Source organism: Rhamphochromis longiceps, linkage group LG6 (genome assembly GCF_057381845.1).
Source record: "Rhamphochromis longiceps isolate RC_006_pf linkage group LG6, R_longiceps_female_GT1.1, whole genome shotgun sequence".
NCBI lineage: Eukaryota > Metazoa > Chordata > Actinopteri > Cichliformes > Cichlidae > Rhamphochromis > Rhamphochromis longiceps.
In genome coordinates, this window is record NC_140562.1 from 4,501,568 (window position 1) to 4,526,574 (window position 25,007).

The 25,007-nt window shown below is 45.7% G+C and overlaps 1 protein-coding gene across 1 annotated transcript; it reads right to left on the minus strand.

Annotated features, from left to right (window-relative positions):
* Positions 1-1,196: 1,196 nt before the first annotated feature.
* Positions 1,197-15,995, minus strand: LOC146667309 (uncharacterized). The gene is made up of 3 exons (XM_085408381.1): positions 15,384-15,995; positions 1,866-3,639; positions 1,197-1,440 (listed from the first exon to the last, which is right to left on the minus strand). The coding sequence occupies exons 2-3, from the start codon at positions 2,966-2,968 to the stop codon at positions 1,197-1,199; spliced, it is 1,347 nt and encodes a 448-aa protein (XP_085264507.1). The 5' UTR covers positions 2,969-3,639; positions 15,384-15,995.
* Positions 15,996-25,007: the final 9,012 nt, after the last annotated feature.

The window sequence follows — 25,007 nt, forward strand, 5'->3', positions numbered from 1 at the left end:
AAACCTCTGCTGATTTTCACACCTTGGCTCATGTGGTGCGGTTGATGATCAATAGCGGGTCAATGAACCTAGTCGATCCGAGTAGATACTAATGGAACTCCCACTAGGGTTTAAATACCTGGGAATCTCCAGCATTCGGTTTTAGACCTGAAGAAGCCTCTCGGATTAGAGGTGAAACGTCTTCAAGCAACTTAAAAAAGTCCAGTCGCTTTCTTTCCAAGCTCCTTAGACTACCATGACCTGGATGACTGCGGACCGACACACACACTTCTTCAGAAAAGAAAACACTATCCCATTTCCTGTGGTGGAACTCGCTACTCAGTTGAGGAGGGCCACCGTGTAGATAATGGTTAATTGAGCTTTTGAGAGGGATCGAACAGCGAGGGAGAAAACAAGCAACAGGTCGGAGAGCACCTGAAACAGGAGGCATGATAACAGATCAAGAGCAAATGAAAATCTAGATTACAAAGAATGAAAAAGTCCAAACTCAAAGACCTAGTGTCAAGGCTCTGTGTGCGGGCAGGCAGAGATGAGGATCCAAATGCAGGACTCGGAAAATGGAATGTAACTCAAAAAACCTCAGCTTTATTGCTGGCAGGAAAACAAACATAAAGTGAGGACGGAACACTGAGACCAAGAACACACAGGCATAAACTGATGGTATGACGTGACACTGAGAATGGGAAAACACAGGCCCAAGCAAAAAAAAAAAAAAACAAGGAGCACCAGAGTCCAAAAAACGCAGGAAAGCATATCAAAAACAAAACGAAACCAGAGCTCACCAAGAGTCTACAAAAAGTCCAGGGGGCCGACCGTGCACACGGCAACGGTGGCGACGTGCGAACAGTTCTGGAGGCCGACCGTGCACATGGCGACGGCGGGCAAACAGTTCTGGAGGCCGACCGTGCGGACGGCAACGGCGGCGAGGAAGCAGTTCTGGGGGCCGACCGTGCGGACGGCAACGGCGGCGAGGAAGCAGTTCTGGGGGCCGACCGTGCGGACGGCAACGGCGGCGGGAATGCAAGCCTGGAGGCCGGCCACGCGGAAGGCAGTGGCGGCAACAGAAGTCCGGAGGGCGGCCACGGTGGTGATGATGCCCAACAAGCGGCCTGGCAGATGACCGACAATGTGGAGGTGGTAGGAGGGGACCCGAAGGCTGCGTGGCCCCTGCAGCCCCAGGCGAAGCGGAGGTTGGATCAGATGAGGCAGAGGCTGAAGCCGAAGCTGGGCCAGGCGACGCTGAAGCGAATGCGGAGGCTGAACCAGGTGAGGCTGATGCAGAGGCGGGGCCAAACGAAGCTGGTGATGCGGGAGCTGGACCAGACGAGGATGAGGACGTGGAGGCTGGACCAGACAACGCTGAAGCGGATGCGGAGGCTGGACCCGGCGAAGCGAATGAAGCTGAAGCCGAAGCTGAAGGCGAAGCCGGACCAGGCGAAGCTGAAGCCGGAGCCGGACCAGGCGAAGCTGAAGCCGGAGCCGGACCAGGCGACGGCATGGGTGGAGACACGGAGGCTGCAGCTGGCGTGGGTGGAGACACGGAGGCTGCAGCTGGCGTGGGTGGAGACACGGAGGCTGCAGCTGGCGTGGAAGCTGGAGACGGAGGCTGCAGCTGGCGTGGAAGCTGGAGACGGAGGCTGCAGCTGGCGTGGAAGCTGGAGACAGAGGCTGCAGCTGGCGTGGAAGCTGGAGACGGAGGCGCTGCAGCAGGCGGCGGCATGGATGAAACTGCTGCTGCAAGCGTGGACGAGGCTGCTGGTGGAGCAGCAGGCGGCGGCATGGATGAAACTGCTGCTGCAAGTGTGGACGAGGCTGCTGGTGGAGCAGCTGGTGGCTGGACGGGCTCCTCGGGCCCCCCAGCTGACGAGGAAGGAGGCTGGACGGGCTCCTCGGGCCCCCCAGCTGACGAGGAAGGAGGCTGGACGGGCTCCTCGGGCCCCCCAGCTGACGAGGAAGGAGGCTGGACGGGCTCCTCGGGCCCTCCAGCGAGAACAGTCTCAGGACCAGTGGGCACAGGGGCCCCTGGAACACACAGGACAAAACCAGCAGGCGCACGGGCCTCTGGCAGGGACAGAACAGGACCAGCAGGCGCACGGGCCTCTGGCAGGGACAGAACAGGACCAGCAGGCGCACGGGCCTCTGGCAGGGACAGAACAGGACCAGCAGGCGCACGGGCCTCTGGCAAACACATAGCAGACTTCAGCCGCCCAGAGCATTGACTCTGCTCAGGCAGTGACAGCCGGGTGCAGTCCTCAGCTGGGTTCCTAGCCTCCAGGGGTCCAGAGTAGGCTGAGGGCTGAAACTCAGCCTCTGGGGAGGCCCTGGAGCGCGTCACAGTCTCTGAACTGGCCAGCTTTTTAGGAATGATTACATTATCATGAGGTTTGTTGCTCTGCTTAGAACAAACTGATGAAACACAGTTCCTTTTAGATTGATTTGACTGAGCTTGTTGTACCAGGGTAGCAAGTGACACAGGGTGCAGGGCTAGTGGCTGCTGAACAGGAGGCTGAACTGAGGGTGACTGAAACAATGGTTGGGATGACGACGGTGGTGGAATTGGAGACTGAGCTTGAGGCCGGGCGGCTAACTGAGCTTGAGGCCGGGCGGCTAACTGAGCTTGAGGCCGGGCGGCTAACTGAGCTTGAGGCCGGGCGGCTAACTGAGCTTGAGGCCGGGCGGCTAACTGAGCTTGAGGCGAAAGTGGTGGTGGTGGAGTTGGTGTCTGGGCTACAGGCGGCTTCTGAGCAGGAAACACAGGACACTGAGCTACAGGTGGCTGCCGAGCAGGGGACACTGGAGACTGAGCTACAGATGGCTGCTGAGCAGGGGACTGAGCTGAAAGCGGACGGGCAGCTGACTGAATAAACATAGCTCCAGAATAAACAGATTCCAGACGGAACAGTCTTAACTCCTGGATCTGAAAAAACATCAGGCGCACAGTCTTCTGAACCAATGGGAAAATAGTCATTCTTAAAACGAAAACTCTTATTTTCCCGAACCGGAGAAACACGAGCTGTAGTGTTCATGTAGCTGGCGTTCGCAGCTTTGGGGGAAACAGTCTGTCTATCCCTTGACAAAAAAGGCGAATGAAGGGAGACTCTGTCACTCACCCTAGGCGGTTGTTTGAGCTGAATCCCAGGCTCCTGCTGGAGCTGTGAGTGCTGGCTGCGTGTTCGCTGCCTCCCTGTTGAAGAGGGAGCGGCGCTGGCGGAATGTGACGAGGGAGGACTCTGCTGTGGCTGCTCCTGCTGTGATGTGGAAATGCTGGGTGAGTCAGGTGGCACGATAATAATCCCTAACATCTTGTAAAAGGCTTGTGCAGGCGTGAGCTGATTGCTTGCAGGCTCGTAGTAATCCTCCCGGGACCGGCTGGAGCGTTTTCTGCGAGACCTGGGCGTCCGCGGGGAGGAAGCAGACGAGTGGGCCGAAGGGTAGGCTGCCAGCGAGGAACGGCAGCACGGAGGCCCTCCAAGCGCTAGCCGAGTCCCGTCAAAACGGGAGCTGCGCTTCCACGGTGAGTCCGCTGGATCCATTACTGGTCGCGTCGTTCTGTCAAGGCTCTGTGTGCGGGCAGGCAGAGATGAGGATCCAAATGCAGGACTCGGAAAATGGAATGTAACTCAAACCTCAGCTTTATTGCTGGCAGGAAAACAAACATAAAGTGAGGACGGAACACTGAGACCAAGAACACACAGGCATAAACTGATGGTATGACGTGACACTGAGAATGGGAAAACACAGGGCTTATATACACAGGGTAGTAACAGGGAAATCGGCAACAGGAGGGAGACACAGCTGGGAGAGATCAGGGCTAACGAGACAGGGGGAACAAAGCTGCACATACTAACATCAGACAGGAACAAGAACCTTCAAAGTAAAACAGGAAACAAAACACACTTTACTAAGACACAGACTAGACAGAGACAGACTTGACACTGACCAAAGGCTACTAAATGATAATCATAATCACAACAGTATCAGATCATAAATCATAATATAGAAAAACACCAAGATAACTGAAACACCAAGTACCAGAGAAACATAAAGGAAAATCCATGATGCAAAAGTACCAAAACATAATGAACTCAAAATACTGGGTCCAACGGACCCAGAACCGTGACACCTAGTGTTAAGAAGTTCTATTTCTTTCTTACTTCAAATTCTGAGGCGCAGTTTGAAGTTGTAAACTAGAGTGTCCAGCACACCTCTGGATAATATTTGACTCAAATGTCAGAGTAGCAAACTCCCCTCTAGCTACATTTCATAGATGACTTGTTGGTTAGTGCCACTATGATTAATAGGCCTTCTTGCTGATTTAGAATCTTACCACTATAGAGTATATAGACTGCAGTCTTTGTCGAGCAGTCAGACATTAAAAATAAAGCAAAACAACTCTCTCAAGTTCAATTATGCAATGTATGTGTTATGTGAGAGACTCAAGTCTAATGGCTGCAATGTGGTCATCTGTTTCTGCAATGAGTTTGCACTGCTGGCTCATTTTAAACTGAATGTCAGGGGTTGAACTTTATCAGCAACTGTTCACTGAGTGTGTGTGTGTTTTAGCCTTGTGGCGATGCGTTATGGCTTCTTGTCTGCTGTGGCTGAGGTTTCTGTCTGTCATGTCTCTCACACTTTGTTTTGAGGTTGAATCGAGCTCGTCAGGGCTCTGTCTATTTTACTATAGCTTTCAACATAACTCCCATTAGTTTGATGAATTTGAGTTGCTGACTTAAATCACACTACCACTGAGAATACTTGGACACATGGAGTCTTGTTCAGGATGAGCCACATGCTGTGGAGTTAGACCTCATGTTCCCACTCAACTCGATACCTGTATCTACACCCAGATACGATTCCTGCCTTGAGTCATCCAGATGACTTAATTAGCGCATCCATATCGAGTGTTTGCGTAGAGAGTAGATTAATAGGCTGTCAGGAATAACAACCACTGTTTAGGTCACCTGAATGGAGCAGAACAGGCTGGAAGCGTGGTGCAGTTTCTCTGAGTTGGTGGTACCACAGAGTCTTTTCCCCACAGTCACAACATGCATGTAAGCGTGTTTATCTAAGCTGATTGTAGCAGTGAATGTGAGCAAGAAGGGTTGTCACTCTGTCTCTGCAATATTCAGGATATTCCCAGCTTTTCCTCTAGTCACAGTATTTACACACATCCACTATCTCACAGCAGTAGCTGCTTAACTTTGGGAAAGCAACATGGCTCAGTTGTGGTCTGACATAGTGACTGATTCTAGCTGCAGTCAGTTGGTTCTGACGATACTCTGCAGCTTCCATGTCCACAGAACATTCAGTCCATTTTAAATGGGCTTTGGTGCAGAGACGCAGACGGCAATGTTCACATGTGGCTTCTTCTTTTCACACTGCAGCTTTAACCTTTAGCTTTGAGGGCTCTTCCTCAACTTCCTCCGACCACAGGTACAACATGCCCAGGACCCACTACAGTTTGCATACAAGGCGGGTGTCGGAGTGGAGGATGCCATCCTGTACCTCCTACACAGAGCCCACTCACACCTGGATGGGGGAAAAGGCACGGTCAGGATACTGTTTCTTGACTTTTCCAGTGCCTTTGATACCATCCGGCCCTGTATGCTTCAGGAAAAACTGAACAGGATGGAGGTGGACCCCTGCCTGGTGGCTTGGATCTCCGACTACCTCACCGACAGACCACAGTACGTCAGGCTGAAGGACATCACGTCTGACACAGTGGTCAGCAGCACAGGAGCACCACAGGGAACTGTGCTGTCCCCTCTTCTCTTCACCCTGTACACCTCTGACTTCTGCTACAACTCTGAATTATGCCATATTCAGAAGTTTGCAGATGACACGGCCATCATGGGGTGTATCTGGGATGATCAGGAAGAGGAGTACAGAAGTCTGGTGAGGAACTTTGTCGCATGGAGTCACACAAACCACCTGCAACTCAACACCTCAAAGACTAAGGAACTGGTTGTGGACTTCGGGAGGTCCAGAGAAGGTCCACTGCCGGTTCAGATAGAGGGGGAGGAGGTGGAGGTGGTCAACAAGTACAAGTACCTCGGGCTGTGGGTGGACAATAAACTGGACTGGTCATGCAACACAGAGCACCTGTATAAAAAAGCCCAAAGCCGACTGTACTTCCTCAGGAGGCTGAGGTCTTTTAACATCTGCAGGAAGCTCCTGAGGATGTTTTACCAGTCGGTGGTTGCTGGAGTACTTTTCTATGCTGTGGTGTGCTGGGGGAGCAGCACAGCAAAGAAGGACTCATCCAGGCTGGAGAAACTGATCAGGAAGGCTAGCTCTGTGGTCGGCATGAAGCTGGACACTCTGGTGACAGTGGCAGAGAAAAGGACATTAAAGAAACTGATGGACATTATGAACAATGCCAGGGATCCTCTGCACACGGCCATAAACAATCAGAAGAGTCTGTTCAGTGACAGGTTGCTTCTCCCCAAGACAAGAACTAACAGACTTAAAAACTCCTTTGTCCCACACGCCATCAGACTGTTTAACTCCTCTCTGGAGGGGAGAGGGAGGGGAAACAGGAGGACAAAGGAGGGGGGAACAACTAAGCTGTAGTGCCTCTGCACCTCACTGTACAATACCTTGTGCAATACTTTTGTAAATAGTCAACAGTGCAATAGACTCAATACTTGAAATGTGCAATTCACTTGTATTTTTATTTTTTATTCCTATTTATTCTATTTATCCCCTTTGTATATTTTATTTATATTTGTCTCTGTATTTATATATGTGTGTGTGTGTGTGTGTGTGTGTGTGTGTGTGTGTGTGTGTGTATATATATATATATATATATATATATATATATATATATATATATAGATATATATATATATATAACAATTCTGTAACTGTAACTTCGGTCGTTGCTGTGCTTTTTGGAAGTCGAATTTCCCAGAGGAACCCACCCGAGGGATTAATAAAGTTCTATCTTATCTTATCTTATCTTAACCTGCAGGAAGGCACAGTACTGTATTCACAGGCAATGATTTGTGGAGCTGTTCCTGAGCCCATGCAGTGGTTCCCACGACAGAATCATGCTTGTTTCAGCCTTGAGATTCCTCCAGATTCTTGGAATCTTTTTTAAAGTGATCTTCAAAGTCTTTGTAATTTTATATTATAGTTTTTTACATTATAGTGAAGGGTTAGGGTTTCCCTTTTTGGACTGCAGTTAACGGTGGGTTTATCTGAATTTAACTGAATCATTGGTGTTGTGTTTGCTCTCATTTGTTCATATAAAGTATTTATAAAAAGTGTGTGTGTTTAAAAGAGCCTAATTAGAAAGTCTATACACCACAACAAACAGTGGTCACTAAATTTTTTAAATGAGTGAGTCTTTAATAAGACAAGCTGGTTGTAGTTAAACCTCTACTCAAAAAGCATCTCTAGACCCAGCAGTCTTAGCTAATTATAGGCCAATCTCCAACCTTCCTTTCATATCAAAAATCCTTGAAAGAGTAGTTGTCAAACAGCTAACAGATCATCTGCAGAGGTTTATTTGAAGAGTTTCAGTCAGGTTTCAGAGCTCATCACAGCACAGAAACAGCTTTAGTGAAGGTTACAAATGATCTTCTTATGGCCTCTGACAGTGGACTCATCTCTGTGTTTGTCCTGCTAGACCTCAGTGCAGCGTTCGATACTGTCGACCATAATATCCTATTAGAGCAATTAGAACATGCTGTAGGTATTACAGGTACTGTGCTGCAGTGGGGCCTGTTTTATCTCAATGACCTTGTAGTACCATATCACCCTATTAGAGCACTTGGCTCTCGCTCTGCAGGCCTACTTGTTGTTCCTAGAGTATTTAAAAGTAGAATGGGAGGCAGAGCCTTCAGTTTTCAGGCCCCTCTTCTGTGGAACCAGCTTCCAGTTTGGATTCAGGAGACAGACACTATCTCTACTTTCAAGATTAGGCTTCAAACTTTCCTTTTTGCTAAAGCATATAGTTAGGGCTGGACCAGGTGACCCTGAATCCTCCCTTAGTTATGCTGCAGTAGGTGTAGGCTGCTGGGGATTCCCATGATGCACTGGGTGTTATTTTTTCTATCACCTTTTTCTATGTGTTTATACACCCATCTGCATTTAATTAATAGTTATTATTAACCTCTAGCTCCCTTCCCCAGCATGTCTTTCTGTCTTCCTCCCATCATCCCCAACCAGTTGGCCCCGCCCCTCCCTTTTTTGTTGTGATTTGGTGCTATATAGATAAAATTGAATTGAATTGAACTGAATTCATGAATTTACTGCAAGTTTGACTTTGGCTGGTATGTTCCACTCTGTATTGACTTTACAGTGACAGCTGTGAGTCTAGTACAACTATTTTAAGAGTCTGTCTAAACAAGAACAAAGTTGTGGACCACATGAGCTGGACAGCAGAACCATGACTCTCTACTTTAAATGGTTGTCAGTTTCCTTGATGTCTGAAGGTCAAATAGTGTCTGTCTGTGTGTCTTTAACTTTTATGACTTATGTAGTCACGGTGAGGATTAGGGATAATTCAACTCGACCATCTATCCAGACCTGTGTGGGCCTCAGGTGCCGTTTCACTGTAGAGACTCACAGGAATGGATCATTTTGATAAGCCCATTCAGCTGTTATGGTTCCACTGATTGTTAAATTGATTAGACATGACTTCAAAGCATGCTTAAATGGCACAAGTTATGTAACAATGGGCCCAAAGCAATGACAGCAGTCACTTTCTGATGGTCTTTAGACAGAATGCAGGTGTGGATTGTCTTTTGGCTGCTTCTAGTTTGGTATTAGTTATGTTTCTCTTAGATCTTCTGTGTTAGTCTGTCATGTTTCTTATCTTCTTGTCCATGTCGTGAAGTTGTGTTGTCATGTCTCCTGATTTATTTTGAAGGTCTTTGTCCTATGTCAGTGTAGTCAGCTTTGCTTCCTTTGTCTCGTTATGTCAGATTAGTGTCAGCTGTTTCCCCATTTGTTTCCATTTCCCCTAACCACCCTTGTGTGAATTTAGTCTGTTAATTCATTGTCAGGTCGTCAGCTTTTCTTCGTCATGTTTCCATGTTTCCAGGATTTTCCATGTTTATGGTTTTGCTCTTTGTATTTTTTGATCAGCATTCAGTTTTCCAAGTTTAGTTCGAGTTAGTTTCCCCCCGGTGTCCGTGTGCCTTTTGGTTTGCAATGTTTTTATTTTTTATTTTTTCAGCCTTATTAAACGGCTCGCTTTTTGTTAACATTCAAGTTTTGTTCCACGTTCCTTGGTGTGTGCGTTTAGAGTCCTCTTTGTCACCCCATTCAGTCTGCCTCTGCCAGACTGTGACAGCAGGTTTATGATGCTTTTGCGCTGGCTTCACATTTCAGAACTGGAAGCTGTGCATGTCCACTGTTTAGATACGGTTGATGATCACGGACAAATCATTTTTGATATGGGTGGTGTGAGTCTGTCTGTCTGTAAAAATTAGATTAAGCAGTTAGTCAGAGATGGCGAAGCTTCAAACGCCATCACTAAAATAACTGTAATTCAAAAAAGGCTGAGACTGGATGTGATTGTCTCCATGTACGTGACCGTCCAAGAAACCGTGAAAGGATGTGCTCAAGTGCTCCCTCCCTCCCTGTCTGTGTGTCCAGGGAAATGGCTCCCATATTGTCTGTCTTGTGACCGGCGTCCGAGAGCTGTCTGGACAGGACGGACCAAAGCGGCTGCTCGTCATAAATCTGTCTGTGATGCAGCAGCAGGGGGATCACAAGGTGCCCGCTCCTCTCTTGTGGACTCTAAATGCCAAACTGCGTCTGCTGTAGCCTTTGACTTTTAGGAAACTTTACCGATGCCTGATTATTTGATAGTGCCAAGAACATTTGTTTTTAAAGTTAAAGCGACCGTGGCTCAGGGGGTTGGGAATCGCATCTGTAACCGGAAGGTCGCCGGTTCGATCCCTGGGCTCTCTGTCCTGGTCGTTGTGTCCCTGGGCAAGACACTTTACCCTACTTGCCTACTGGTGTTGGCCAGAGGGGCCGATGGCGCGATATGGCAGCCTGGCTTCTGTCAGTCTGCCCCAGGGCAGCTGTGGCTACAACTGTAGCTGCCTCCACCAGTGTATGAATGTGAGAGTGAATGAATAGTGGCATTGTAAAGCGCTTTGGGTGCCTTGAAAAGCGCTATATAAATCCAATCCATTATTATGGGCCATAGGCTTTTTGGACATCTACACCCATGAATGCAGCCATACGCGTTTACTATTGTGTTACTTTAAAAAAGTGTTTAACCCTCTGGGGTCCAGGGTATAATCGGCCATTTTTAACTACTTCTGATGTTTCCTCTACATTTCACCTTCACTAGTTACTTTGCCTTGTTTGGTGTCATTCTTTTCAGCACAACCTCACGTGTCTGAATTTACAGTTATGTTTTCATTTTGACTACTGTGTTAACACAATTGATCTAAAATCAGACAAAATTCAATAAGATGCCACACAAATTATTTGTGTCACTTCAAAAACATAATTTCTGTCCACTATAAAGGAGAACATCACAGCCTGATACCTGCAGGTCTGACAGCAGCAGGTGTGTCACTCCTGTTTCTACTAGAGATGACACGATACCACTTTTTTATGTCCGATACCGATACCGATATCATAAATTTGGATATCTGCCGATACCGATATGAATCCGATATAGTGTGTTTTAATCAATAAAACTGTTTTTTTTTAAATATCTTGCTGCATTTTGTATAAGTTCACACTCAAGTTTAAAACAACAACTACACTAAAGCTATTCTGTTATACCTATATGCAAAAAAAAAATATTTATAGTTCAGCAATACTGATCAATCTAATAAACTTAGACCTACACCATCCTCCCTATTCTGGTATTTTAAAGAGTACTTAGCGTAAATATTAAGCAACCTAACTAATAGGGTTCCAACTCCCAGCAACAACAAAAATAAATAAATAAAAAATAGGGAACCACCCCTCACGCTCCACCTCATGATGCTTAATCGACGTAATCAACTTTAATTTGATGCAGTGTGAAAAAAAATGCACAGAAATCAATTATTTTTCAAGAAATATTAAATAGATTCAACATCTTTCTTCAACAAAATTGCAGACTGTACAGATGGTACCTTCCCAAAGGAAAAAGTACTATAGCTTACTAGGGTATATATATTAGACTTAATAGTCACTATATACAGTAATTGACTTCTATTCATTTTACATCAAATTAAAACTTTCGGTGTAAGATTCGGATAATTATTTATTAAAAGCTAGACATTTTAAATGAGAATAAGAAAGAAAAGTATGTCTTTGTGCCCCCTTTTCCCTGTTAATGCCCTATCGGCCCCCCCTGGCTAAACTTTGCTAGATCCGCCCCTGCACAGTTACCAGCCGTCAGCTACGTAGAAAAAGATCCTCGAGTAGAAAGTAATAATAAATAAATTCTAACAACAGCTGATCAAGCTTAAACGTGCTGCTGTTGTTCAGCCGCTGGTTTCCTCTTTCTGGTGCAAAGTGGGCCAAAAACAAACCAGAGAGACGGACTCGCGACAGAAAAGCCGATCAGCTGATCATTTAAGCAGTTTCATGATTGAAGTAGCAGCCGGAGAGCGAGAGGCAGTCGTTTGTTAAGCTTAACGCAGGAATGCTTTACAAACATTCAGAGATGGACTTACACACTTGCTTTACTTCTCTCGGGATAACTTTGTTGGAGATGAAATGCCGGGTTGCTAGCGAAGCTCCAAATGCTATCCAGACCACCGACGGGTCCCGCATGCCACAGCTGCTCTATCACGTGATGCATACTGCTCCGACTGCTAACGTTCTGAGGTGAGTTACGGCGTGTTGCAAGTTTTGTGAGGTGCTTTCGTGATATTTAATGGATCGGATTACATTTTTTATTTTTCTCCGATATCCGATCCAGTAATTTAGGTCAGTATCGGACCGATACCGATACGTAATATCGGATCGGTCCATCTCTAGTTTCTACCTGGAGACAGCAGTCGCCTCATTGTTCTGACACACAACACAACACTATCCACAACACTACACACTAACTACACAAGACAACACATTAACTACACACTCCAAACATCTCTCACATCTCAAAACTCTCTCTCTCTCTCGCCGTCACTCCTAAATCTTCCTAAACAACCAAATGTCATGTTGCCATATCATTCTTTGATTGGTGGACATGGTGCATTTTTGCACCAACATGAACGGGCTGATTTTGGTTTGATTTTTCTTTTTTGCTCATTAGCAGAGAGGTCTCGCTGCGCTGTCCTCAGACAGTAAACACACGTATATATTGTTTATCATGACTCTGGTTTTACGTGGCCTATCAGCACAATTTAAAAACTGGCACCTTGTTGCTTTGTCATCTTGAAGTGGTCATGTGATCGGCTTACCACGACTACTTTATTCTTCCTCAGTCAAACAGCAGCACTCATGCCATTGTTTTGCCCCCTGAGCTCCAGGTGTTGTGCCAAAAAGTGATCGTCGGGCAGAAAGTGATCGCTGTCCGCGGGAGCGCAGCTGCTTAAAGCTGCAGCGCCCAGATTACTTACAGCTACTTCTGTGCAGCTGATATAAGATGCTGTAAACTACAGACAGCTTCAACCATCTGTTTGCTGTAAAATAGTAACGCGACCGCGCCGCAGTTTCTTGTTAGTAACGGAAACGGCGTTGTAACGATAGGAATAGTAATTAGATTACTCGTTACTGAAAAACGTAACGCTGTTAGTAACGCCGTTACTTGTAACGCCGTTATTCCCATCACTGCACATAAATTGCCAGATTCTGTATGTTTTGCAAGTAGAACATATCAACCTATATATCAGAATATGTGTGCTATTATAAATATATTACTTTATGTATTATTATTTATTTATTGTCCCTAGTCTTAACAATTTCACAAGCAGTTAAAAACTTGTCATTAAGGCTCTTCAGGGTATCTAAACTGGACTGGGCTGCACTGAGGCTTGACCTGAGCAGAAGCTGCCGTAGCTACCATATGGGCATTACTCTGATAATAAAAGTGTTCAGCAGCGTTGCAAAAGACAGGGAAGTTACATGTTACATGCACAAACTATCACATAAAGTGTCTCTGGAAAAAAGAGTGTAGAAAGGCTGCATTCACCATATCGTAGCCAGTGTATCCCAGTACAAATGCACATGCCCGACCCAAAAATAGAAATGATGGCAGCGATGAAGTAAAAGATATGTAACACTAGACCGTGTCATCACTGCGAGCCAGTGAAGGGGTTGGATCGCACATCGTGTTTCACACATGTCTGAAATATAATTACAGAAGTCGTGGGATGACAGCTAACAGAAAAACATTAGAGACGTGTACCTTTTATCGCTTGGATTATCGTGCTTTAGTAGTTGTGAAATATACATACCGATCAGTCGTAGTTTTTTTAGGCATGCTATTCAAAAGTGGACACCAACACAAAGCCTATGTCTTTACGAAACAGGAGTAATGCAGCTTATTTAAGATTACAGAACCACGAAACAATCTAGTATAAGATTAGTAAGTATGTATAATAAACCTTTCTCCATATTTCATAATAATGTGAAGCAAATTCAAAAGATGGATTCTGTTCATCTGGACGTTTTCAGTGGGAGAACTGAAAAGACCACGAGTGGCTGCGATCACTGCGATAGCTTCAGTCATTGTGCAGATGTACTGTTTAGAAGTCAGCTGAGACTAAGGAAGTCACCTGGATGAGTGATGAAACATTTCTCCCACTGAAAACGTCCAGATGAACAGGATCAGCTTTTGGGATTTCCTTACCCGGATGACTGAACATGCATCATGACATGAAGCAAAGTCTTGTGCTGAAATCTGGTGTTCCTTCAAGAGGATCAAGTCCAAATACAAACCCAACATATCCACAAGTTCGCCAGCAGTTAGTTACACCCTCACACCTGAAACATATTCCTTTAGTTATCATCCATTTCATGTGCAGATGTTGTTCAAATCTCGGCCACTAATCGAAGCAAACATAAAGTGAGCCAGTCTTGTCTGAATACAGCATTTTTATCACAGTTTAAGAAATCTCACCAACAATGGCAGAAAGAGCAGAGACTCTGTTTTCTAACAACATTTCAAAGTTTCGACATCTTTTCTTGTTGGCTCATGTTATTCATCCATTTACATTTTAAACAGCATCACTAGGAGAGCGTGCTGTCAACTTCCTTCCTCACCTTGACGTGAGCGTACCAGTTTATTTATCTCCAGCTAACAATGAGCTTTATCTTTATATGAAGTTAAAATTGATGCATATGTCTAACTGATGCTGGTATCAAAACACATCCAGAGACAGGGGTGAATTCTTACAGCAAAAATAAACTCATGAAGGCGCTGCTCTGACACTTCGGTCTTTATATACCAACATCTTTGTCTTCTTTTCTTTATAAGATGTTGTTAGTGGACAGAACAGCTTATGATCCAATAATTACGCGTGGTTCTTCCTATGGTCAAAGCAAAACAGAGAAAAATCCTAATGCGTTAGTAGTGCCTCTTACTTAATGTTTAAATCAACAGTTTTCTTGTGGTAAGGTAATATTGCTGTACAACAAAAACAAAGTAGCGTAAGTCAACTACTGCAGTAATCCATATGACAAAACGTCCCCAGCTAAATAAAGAGAAATCTCACTTTCTCATGTACACAGGATGATGTCAGAGCCTCACAATCTGAAATGAGGTCTGAAACAACTACTGATGGAAAGTAAGAAAAACGAGGAACAGACATTAGGACAGTGAAGCTCTGACTTTGGTCTGATGCCAAATGTAATTTTTTTGTTTTAAGCCCCAAAAAAGGCCCCAAAATGTTTTTTGTTCACACCATGACACATGTAGACAAGCATTCATTCAGAAGACACATTTTAACCACAACATTGTTCTCTGACGTAACATCCTGTTTGATTTGAACATAGCAGGACAAAAAGACAGAACAGGCCCTATAAACTGACCAACAAGCAGAGGGAGGAAGTGCTCTGATGCTGAACTAAACCCGACTGAGATGCATATGAGACATATGTGTGTATATGATCAGGCAGAATCACTAGTACACTACCATCTTGGAAGGTATGAGTTTCCTATTATCACATTATCACTTACAAAAATATAACAATAATATAAATATAATAGGCATACATGCTTACATGCGTGTAGTATTGGGTAAAAAAGGGAAATAACCTTCTACACAGTCTACACAACGCTAGGTATTTCACCAGATGGAAACATTTTGTAAATAAAGAATAAATCACCCAACGCTGTTAAACCAGATTCCCCTCTTAAGTTTAAGTTACACCCTATTAAATTTTCTTTTTCCTTCTGTATAATTGTTATATTTTACTAATAAGAATATCCCTGAGTATCCATGATACTCTTGTCTGTTACTCACTGAGGAGCTGATTTTGTGAGGTTGCTGCTGGTCCTTGGAACTCGCTTCTTCCCGCCGGTCTTCTGCATCTCCTGAGCACTCTGTCTGAGTCACAGTCTGGTAAAGAGTCTTAGAGGTGTTTAAAGTAAGGGAAGACAGACCAAAGCTAAAGTGTAGAAGAGCTAATAAGTCCAAAACATTTAACCTTGAAACATTTCACAGCAAGGGAGTTAAACTGTGAATAGTGAACACTCTTCCCTTCGCAGGCAGCACAGTTTGAAGTGTTATGACCCTGCTCTGTCTCCTTTTCACTCCCTCCCACCTAAGCATTACACACACACACACACACACACACACACACACACACACACACACACACACACAACATTAACTTTTATTACCTCACTCAGACATCCATACCCAGAGGACCAAATATATTCCTCCCTCGTTTCTCCCACTAAGGTAAAAAGGGTTAAAAAAAAACCATGACACAGAACTAACAGGATAAAACTGAGACATATGCCTCAGCTTTCCAATGACGGTAAATAAAACATCTGGCATTCCCAGTTTTCATGTCTGCATAATTTAACTGGTATTTAACTATCTGGAAAATTTCTTTGTAGACAGTCAGTGTGGCAGGAAGTACTGGGTCACAAGTCAAAGCTTGAGTCTCCAGTTACACCGAAGCACTGATTCAGAGGAGGAAAATGCAGGAGGACGGTGAGAAGACAGACGACCTGGAACGATGAAAACAGAGCGACACGTGAGAAGAAAGCAAAAGTAGTGTGTATACTGGGAGTGAGCAGGAGGGAACACCCTGAGAATATGAGCATTAGCAATAAATAAATATAGTCAGTCGGCTGACTGCCAGGGTGGAAATGGACCCAGGAAGAAACCTCCTGCAGAGCCAGGCTCAGGGAGGGGCAGCCAGCTGCTGTGGCCGGGTGGGGGTGAGGGGAAAGACAGCAGAGGGAGACAGGACACACTCTGATAGAGAGGGCCAAAGATTAATCATTACACACTTATTAGTGATTAATGAATTATTATTTGTCTAATTATTTAATAATTAATTACATAATTAAACACCAGTGTCAAAATAGTGGTGTCCAAGTCCCCAGCAGCTGGTTCCACAGGAGAGCAGCAGGAAATTATTCAACTCTTCATCTCTTTAATACATATATTTATTTTAACTAGTTTGTGTCATCTGACTTCTTGAATGAATACAGCTGGGTTTAAAGCTGGGCTTTGTCTTTAAAATGTTTAAATTTAAAATCATTCTCCCCCCATTCTTATTCCTGTCTCTCTGTAAATAGTTATATTTGATATATTTATGTTTAATGTTTGAGAAGTTTAATATTATTTCAAATACATTTTTGTAATGACTAATGTCTCAGTTCTACTACACCGCAAATACTGGCACACAACTTGACATGTAGAATTGATTTCATATTATACTAATGAAAAAATATACTAGGAACACAGTGAAGGCCAGTTATTTAAGAGAATAAAGAGAGGTTAGGTTATTTTGGAGGCAAGCTCCATTTATTAAGAATTTTTTTAAAAAGGCAGGAACGCTCTTCAGAGGTTTGTGGGTGGCTCAGAGCCGTTGTGGGGAAGTCGCTGGGACTTCAAATGGGCTGCTCTTTTGGCTGCCAAGACGCTGCTCCCTCCGCTGAGAAGTGGGCCATCGCCCTCACCAGGACAGCCTCTGTGGAGTTGTTGGCTGCTACACGACCCAGGCCTGTTTTGAAAATGAACCTGTGATAAGACAGCATATCAAGATAGAATTGTTATTATCATATAACTAAAGATGAACCAGACTGTTCACAGATCTAGCTCTCAGTTTTAAAAAGCCTGGTGACTGTTATAGAGTCAGCTGCAGGGATTATATACAAATATTCAACTGGTTCTATACCAGAATTAAACCAGGTCTAAATAAAACAAAAGAAGGACTTTATAAGATAAACCTTCTGAGTATCACTACAAAGATTACCTACAGTGGTCCTCATACCACCGTTTGATATCAGCAAACATCGAGAGCATACACTGATATGACACCACAGCCATGCTATCATTCAAACACTGATAACAGCATACATCGAATATGGACTTGATGAGACCTTTTGAGTATGACTATAAATTTTATAAACAGTTGTCTCTAGAGCAGGGCGATATGACCAAAAATATTTATCACGATGTACATTTGAAAATTTGCGATAAAGATATAACTGACACGAGACAAAATACTTTACAACTCCACAACTGTTAGTGCAAAAACCCATCAATGTATTTTCACTTAAACAAGCAGCTGTTGTTTATCTGCATTAAAGTTATATAAAAATGTAACAGTGCAAACTCCTCGCAGACAGTTTAACCAAAAGGCATTTCCAGTGGAAACTGGCCGACACATCCTCAGCATAACCATGTATAATAGCCACAAAACTTAAAAAGAGGTTATACACACACAATACGGTAACATTATGTTGAAGCACAGCACGTATCACTCCGCGAGGCTCCGCCTACGACAGCCGTAATGCTCCGACACTCCATCAAGCGGTGCAGCTTCGTAGCTCAGCAAAGTCGTACTGAAACATTTGACAGATTTTCGAGCGCCGTGCACATAAAATCGTTGCAAATTGTCCCTAATCATCACAAAGTATGGCAATGTGAACACTGCATCCATGTGACCAACGATTTTGATCAGTGTTGTCACAAGTTGTTCTAGTGTAAAATCTTCTGTGGATTGAATTGCTGGAGTCTCCCATGAAAGCCGTTTCCTCCTCCACAGAGTCGACGACCTTGCGTTACTGCTGAGCTCAGCTCAGCTAACTGCAGGCAGTCAGTCAATTTTTCTCCTCGCACCAAGGAGGCTTATGCCAGCCCACATCAGGTGCCTGATTAGCAGCACAGTGAGCATGGACCCAGCTATAGTGCATTACCATGTCCAGACTGAAGGCCAAGTTTACAAATGCTGCACCATTTAAGGGAAAATAAACAGGCTTTGCAGTGATATAAGATTTATTTTCAAGGATCATTGTTACGTATTCCATAAAGTATTTTCTCATCTGCCTCCACAAGCACATGAACTTTAGTGCAATCCCATTAATAATTGATAGGGTTTAATATGATGTCGACATTCCCTATAACAGCTTCAACTCTTTTGGGAAGGTTTGAGTTGAGGAGTATGTTTATGGGATTTTTTTTTTTACCATTCTTCCAGATCAGCGTTTGTGAGATCACATACTGGTATTGGATGAGGTCTGCTCACAGAAGTTCATCCCAAAGCTGTTCTACCAGGTTAGGATCAGGAATATGCACAGTTAGGGGCCATCCCCACAAACATCTTCATCTTCTACAAGCTTAGTTGGCTATAGTCATTTCACCACAGATGAAACATCTGCAGATAATTGGGCTACACAAAGACCCTGGCACAGAGTCGTCACATGTCACTGTGAGGGTGGTGACCAAAATCTTGCCACAAAGTCGGAAGCATGTCTTTGCATGTTAAATCATGAAATGTTCTTTTCATGGAACCAAGGGACAGAGCCCAACTCTTGAAACAACCTCACACCATAATTCACCAGACGTTATACTTGGCACAATAAGTGCCATTCTCTTGGCAACCATCATACCCAGACAGACACATGTGAGCCAGCACTCCAGAGAGCACGTCTCCACGGTTATCAAATCCATTGGCAATGCTTTGCATTGTGCTTGGTGATGTGAGAATTGGATGCAGCTGCTCGGCCTTAGAAACTCATTCCATGAATGTCTCTACGCACTATTCTTGAGTTAATGTGAAGGCCACATGAAGTTTGGGGTCTGTACCGTTTGACTCTGCAGAAAGAAAGACCTCTGCACACTATGCATCTTAGCACCTGCTGACCGAACTCTTTGATTTTACATGGCTGAAAACGTCATCGTTGAGTTGCTCTTCCCATTTGTTTCTACGTTGTTTTAATACCACTAACATTTGACTGTGGAATATTTAGTAGTGGGAAAATGTTATGACTGGACTTGTTTCAAAAGTGTCCTCCTATCACAGTGCCATGCTGGAATTCACTTCTACACAATGTTTGTGCAGAAGCAGTCTAATGCTTGATTTTAAACAACATGGAAGTGACTGGAACACCTGAAATAAATGATTTGGATGGTGAGTGAATACTTTTGGGAATATAGTGTCTGCATTTGCTATTACAGTGATGTTTATTCCCTGTTCATTTGGAAAAATTCCACATTTATTTTATGGCATAACATTTTACCACTGTGTTGTTTTCACTTATGTGATGATGGTGTTAACTAGTAGTAATATTAGTGTTCGTAGAAGATCATTTAAAGCACACACAGAAAGTGCATCAGAGCCATTCTCTATGAGCTTAATGAAGCATGTGAATTTTAATTGAAAATGGTTTTGATGACACTTTTATCTGAGCGCTAGTGCTGACTTATTACAAACTACCCAGTAACCAGTGTTGAAGGCTGTGGACACAGGACTCATCATACAAGTAAGTGCAGCCTATTTGCTGTCAAAATTTGAAAGAGTTTTGATATAAACCCTTAAATATAAACGTTGTATATTAGAAAAATATACTTTCAAAACATTTACTTTCTAAGTTAAATCTAAACCTTCCTTTTCAAAGTAATAATAGTAAATGTAACTATAACAATTATAATTAATTCAATTATTATAATTATCAATATATAACTATAATAATTGGTCCATTATTGCCATAAAGGTAACCAGTTGCTTGCTTGAGACAAAACAACCACAAAAGAAAACAAAAGAAAACAAAAGGTAAACTTGACTTTTTCCTGCAAAAGCACGAATGTTATAACAAACTCTGCTGTATTGTGTATTTCTTGTGTGACAGTGACTGGGTTGCTTAATGGGACTGCATTCATTGAATCTCCATGGTCAAATCCAGAAAAGTGGGTTCTGGTGACTGTGTTGGGCTTGGAGATGACCATGGGTGTTATGGGAAACAGTTTAGCTCTGCTTGTCAAAGTTCTGGTAAGGAGGTTTGATTGTTCCTCACACTGATGTTTCATCTTAGATATCTTTGTGTGTAGAAAACCAAACCACTAGAGGAAGTTTTATCAATGTTATTCTTATAGAAATCAATATTTACCATTAACTGACAATTACCAGTGGTTTAATTGTTATTCAATTGTGTTATTATATCAAAAGCAATGCCTCATTATGAAAACACCCTTCTGCTAGTAAAACCTTGTCTATTATTAGCAGATTTTAATTTAAATATTTTAAATTAAGTTCTTAATCAACAAGAAATGTTTTCCTGTTCCAGAAATCTTGAGGTTTGTTAAGATGAAACTTTGCAAAGCTAATACCTGCTGCCATGCTCTTTTAAAGAGGAGAGGCTTTCTTCTGACAAACAAGTCATACTAGTTCTGTCTTTTTCTAATAGAACTGTCTGTCAGGGTTTCTGGGTCTTTGACCCAGTATTCTTAGTTCATGTTCACTGTTTATATTCTGTCTGCTTCACCTCCTGTTTTATTGTGTTAGCCTTGGTCCATGTGCATTATGTTCCGTCCTCTTCCCGTTTATCATTAGGTCATTATGTTCAGCTGTGTACTCACCAGGTTCTAATCTCTCATCACTCAGCCTGTGTATTTATGTCCCTCAGTTCAACCAGTCCAATGTCGTGTCATTGATGTTATTGTGATGTTGTTCTCGCCGCTGTTAGGTTGTCCTCTGTTCAGTTCCGTCAGGTCAGCCGGTCAGTTGTCAGTCAGTCTTTCATTCATCCATTCAGTCAGTCGTCCAGCCGTTTCCTACTTCTGTTCTGTTTGTTCACTCCGTTGACAATAAAACACCAATCTTCACCTACCTGTGAGTCCAGCGTTTGGGTCCTCCTTCTTTCGTCCACGACCTCATCCTGACAGAATGACACGACCCGTGCCACGAAGACACGATGTGGACCCAGCGGACTCGGACCTCTTCGAGCGGCAGGACGCAGCGCTCTCCATTTGGGCGGAGAAGCTCAGGTGGAAACAGCGGCTCTTCTCAGAGAGGGAGCACGTCTTCGAGGGGACTCGTCTGGCTCTGGGCGGGCCTCGGAGACGCCGCGGTCCTCCACCTGCTGCCTCACCTGCAGCGGAGCATTCGCCGCGGAGAGTGGGCGTCACAGGCCAAGCTTCGGCCGCTCGCTCTCCCGCTGCTCCGCTCCTCGCTCGCCCGCCAGCCGTTCTACTCACCGGACCTTCAACCTCGCCATGGCACAGCGGCTCCGCCTACCACCTCGGCTCAATGGAGGCTCCCGTGCCAGAGGCTCATCTGTTTACCCCGCCCGCTTCCTCTACCCGGAGAAAGCGGCACACACGCCACCGTAACATGGACTATTTCCAGCCACTCCCGGCGGTGAGTCCCAGTGACTGTTTGCCACCTTCCTCAGTTGACTCTTCACATAAGATAAATAATAGACGCCTCTCCGATTCATGGGGAACGTCCCTCTTGGACGACAATGTGGACTGGGTAGACTTTTTCTGCTCTGTTTCCCCAAAGACAGCTCAGTTAAAGACTGTAAATAGCGGTGGCAGGAAGACCAGAACACTCCCCAATAAACCCGTCAGTATCACTCACCCAGTCGTTATTTCCACACCCATTATTCAGCCATTTCCCACCAGCATGGGGGCCCAGCCTACGCCCACACCAGTGCCAGCCCCCAGGAGGAGGGCAGCTGCGACCCGGTCTGCCTCCACACCTGCTTCTGTTTCTCAGGTGGGGGTGACTGGTGTCCAGCCACCTTCCGTGCCCGTCCCAGCGCCCAGGTTGAGGGCAACCAGAACCCAGCTTGACCCCCCTGGAGGCTTGGAAGAGCTAACCGGTCCACCTGCCACTTCACCTCTTCATCCACCTCCTGATCCAGCTTTTCATGCCCTCGCACTATCACTGGTTAGGCTAGCTGAGGTGTCCCCTGCTCAGGCCCCAGCTTTATTAGCCCAGGCTGCACTGTTGTCCCCTTCACTAGCTCACTCTTTAGCTCAGCCATTAGCCTCACCGGCCTCTGTTTATCCATCAGTCTCCTTAGTCCAATCAGTTCCCTCACCTGCTGTTCAGCTTCCAGTCCAGTCAGTTCACTCACCTGCTGTCCAGTCTCCTGCTGCCCTCCAGTCAGTTCAGTCACCTGTAGCTCAGTCTCCACCTGTCCTCCAGTCACCTGTAGCTCGGTCTCCACCTGTCCTCCAGTCACCTGTAGCTCAGTCTCCACCTGTCCTCCAGTCACCTGTAGCTCAGTCTCCACCTGTCCTCCACTCTTCTGTAGTCCAGTCTGCCGCCCAGTGCCCTGTAGTCCAGTTGCCTCCTGTTTCCCAGTCGCCTGTCCACCATCCCGTCCAGTTCCCGGACCTGCAGCCACAGCACCCAGAGCCAGCTGTGAGCTCTCCTGCTCCTCAGCCAGGGGTTTCCGCACCTGCTGGCCCGGCTGCTCCTCAGCCAGGGGTTTCCACACCTGCTGGCCCGGCCGCTCCTCAGCCAGAGGCGTCCGCGCCTACTGGCCCTGCCTGTCTCCAGCCAGAGGCCTCAGCTGCACCCACGCCCGGCCCGGCCTCTGCCTCAGCTGCACCCACGCCCGGCCCGGCCTCTGCCTCAGCTGCACCCACGCCCGGTCTGGCGTCGGCCTCTGCTTCTGCTCCGCCTGGTCCGGCTCCAGCCTCAGTGCCTTCAGCCTCGCCTGGCCCAGCCTCGTTTGGGTCTGGAGCTAAACGGCCATTTTCTAGACCGCTGGCTAGGCCACTGGCCGGGCGCCATCGCCGTCGTGGGCGGCCCACAGACCCTCTTCGCCTGAGTGGCCGCCGTCGCCTTCCGCACGGCCGGCCCCCGGACCGCCTTCGCCTGGGTGGCCGCCGTCGCCTTCCGCACGGCCGGCCCCCGGACCCTCTTCGCCTGAGTGGCCGCCGTCGCCTTCCGCACGGCCGGCCCCCCGAACTGCGTCCACGTCGCCGCCGTCGCCTTCTGCACGGCCGGCCCCCCGAACTGCTGTCATCGTCGCCGTCGCCGTCCGCACGGTCGGCCCCCGGACCAGCGCTGTCATCGTCGCCGTCGCCGTCCGCACGGTCGGCCTCCCGAACTGTGTCCACGTCGCCGCCGTTGCCGTCCGCGCGGTCGGCCCCCTGAACTGTCTCGTCTCGACCGCCGCAGCCGCCCACCGGACTGGCTCAGTGGTCACTGCTGCCTTCCACGTGGCCGCCCTCCTGAACTGTCTCTGTGTGGACTCCGTCCTGGGCCCCCTCCGCCCGCCCTGTTCTGGTTTTTCGTTCTTTTGGCCGTCGGGTGCCGGCCTTTGCGGGGGGGGGGGGTACTGTCAGGGTTTCTGGGTCTTTGACCCAGTATTCTTAGTTCATGTTCACTGTTTATATTCTGTCTGCTTCACCTCCTGTTTTATTGTGTTAGCCTTGGTCCATGTGCATTATGTTCCGTCCTCTTCCCGTTTATCATTAGGTCATTATGTTCAGCTGTGTACTCACCAGGTTCTAATCTCTCATCACTCAGCCTGTGTATTTATGTCCCTCAGTTCAACCAGTCCAATGTCGTGTCATTGATGTTATTGTGATGTTGTTCTCGCCGCTGTTAGGTTGTCCTCTGTTCAGTTCCGTCAGGTCAGCCGGTCAGTTGTCAGTCAGTCTTTCATTCATCCATTCAGTCAGTCGTCCAGCCGGCCAGCCGTTTCCTACTTCTGTTCTGTTTGTTCACTCCGTTGACAATAAAACACCAATCTTCACCTACCTGTGAGTCCAGCGTTTGGGTCCTCCTTCTTTCGTCCACGACCTCATCCTGACACTGTCATTAACTTTTACATTTAACATGCTAACTAAGGTCTTTAGAGTTGTAACTCTTCAGTTCAATTCAGTGAGCTAGGCCCTTACTTTTATGCACCTGTGGCAATGGGACTAAAAAACATTTCAATGTACAAATGAAGAGGCAGCATAATCCTTTTAAATCAAATCAAATCAAATCACTTTTATTGTCACATCACATGTGCAGGTACATTGGTACAGCACATGTGAGTGAAATTCTTGTGTGCGAGCTTCACAAGCAACAGAGTTGTGCAAAATACAATAATGTAAACAAGCAAAATACAAGAATGGCTACATCTGAAACTAATAAATATATGTACAATATATAATAGTATATGCATTTCTGGATGTGTATACTAAATATTTTTCTACGTGTGTGTGTGTGTGTGTGTGTGTGTGTGTGTGTGTGTGTGTGTGTGTGTGTGTGTACATATTTTACAAATTAAATAGAGTAAACAATAAATAAAATATATAAAAATATACAGAGTGAGACATGTGCAAAACAGTGGCATTACTGTACAGTATGGAGTGCATAATGTTAAAGTTCCAGTAGTGAAGCTGAGGTGTCTATGACGTGTTCAGCAGTCTGATGGCCTGGTGGAAGAAGCTGTCTCTCAGTCTGCTGGTACGGGACCGGATGCTGCAGAACCTCCTTCCTGATGGAAGCAGTCTGAACAGTTTATGGCTGGGGTGACTGGAGTCCTTGATGATCCTCCCCGCTTTCCTCAGGCACCGCTTCCTGTAGATGTCTTGGAGGGAGGGAAGCTCACCTCCAATTATCCGTTCAGAACACCGCACTACTCGCTGGAGAGCTTTGCAGTTGTAGGCGGT

Coding starts and splice junctions, on each gene's coding strand:
- LOC146667309 (XM_085408381.1), bottom strand. CDS start 2,968: ATGACTATTTTCCCATTGGTTCAGAAGACTGTGCGCCTGATGTTTTTT. Junction 1,441..1,865: donor CCCGTCCAGCCTCCTTCCTC/GTCAGCTGGGGG, acceptor CTCCGGCTTCAG/CTTCGCCTGGTCCGGCTTCG.